Below are 724 nucleotides of genomic sequence, written 5' to 3'. Positions count from 1 at the left end.
TTACACCGAGCACTTGGGCTTGGAACTCTTGGGCTTAAGACACCTTGGCTTTGCCTTCGGCTTGCCGCATTCCATACTGTTTCTGGGGCGGGGACATGCCTTACGGGGTCGGGCGCACTTGGGCTTCGGTTTGGCGCAATTGCGACGTTGCTTCGAGGACTTGGCCCGCGGTTTTGGGCAACTCTTCCAGACCCTGGGCTTGGAACACTTGTTCTCCTTTCTTGGAGTGCAGCTATTGGAGCCACAGGCACCAAAGAAAGTGTCGCAGCCACTTATTTCAGAGTGAATTCTGAGCTCGGCCTCAATAGAGCGCTGAAGACTGCTCACTCTGTTCGGCTCTACGTGAAAAGTGTCCAATGGTTCCTGCGGAAGTGCATTACGATTGCATAAATGTGCATTTCATTTGTATTCGACACCAATAATTTACCGCAGAGTACTGGCATCGATGACGGAATGACATTTCGTTCCATCGGGTTTCAGCTGCCCGTCTTATCTGATAATTCGAGTAATATTCTCCATAACGTTTCTTAAAGTCCCTCAGAAAATTAACAAAGCCAGACGATGAGGCGTATTCGTACTCTGTCCTATTGATATCTTCGTCAATGTCGGAAGCGTCGGACTTAACATATTCAATTGCTTTTCTAGAGGTTTTTACTGATTTTGAAACTGCCACGTCCGGCTTGATATCCTTTTGTTTCAGATTGCTCATTTTGCTACCAATTAT

The 724-nt window shown here is 47.2% G+C and overlaps 1 protein-coding gene across 1 annotated transcript; it reads right to left on the bottom strand.

Annotated features, from left to right (window-relative positions):
- CG45770 (uncharacterized protein) lies at positions 1-724 on the bottom strand (the record flags this gene model as incomplete). Its single annotated transcript, NM_001316658.1, has 2 exons — positions 428-724; positions 1-363 (listed from the first exon to the last, which is right to left on the bottom strand). Exons 1-2 carry the CDS (start codon positions 707-709, stop codon positions 1-3), a joined length of 645 nt encoding a protein of 214 aa, NP_001303587.1. The 5' UTR covers positions 710-724.

This window comes from Drosophila melanogaster, chromosome Y (genome assembly GCF_000001215.4).
Source record: "Drosophila melanogaster chromosome Y".
Taxonomy (NCBI): Eukaryota; Metazoa; Arthropoda; class Insecta; order Diptera; family Drosophilidae; genus Drosophila; species Drosophila melanogaster.
Note: the sequence above shows the minus strand (reverse complement) of the source record. Positions and strands in the feature narration are given on the sequence as shown.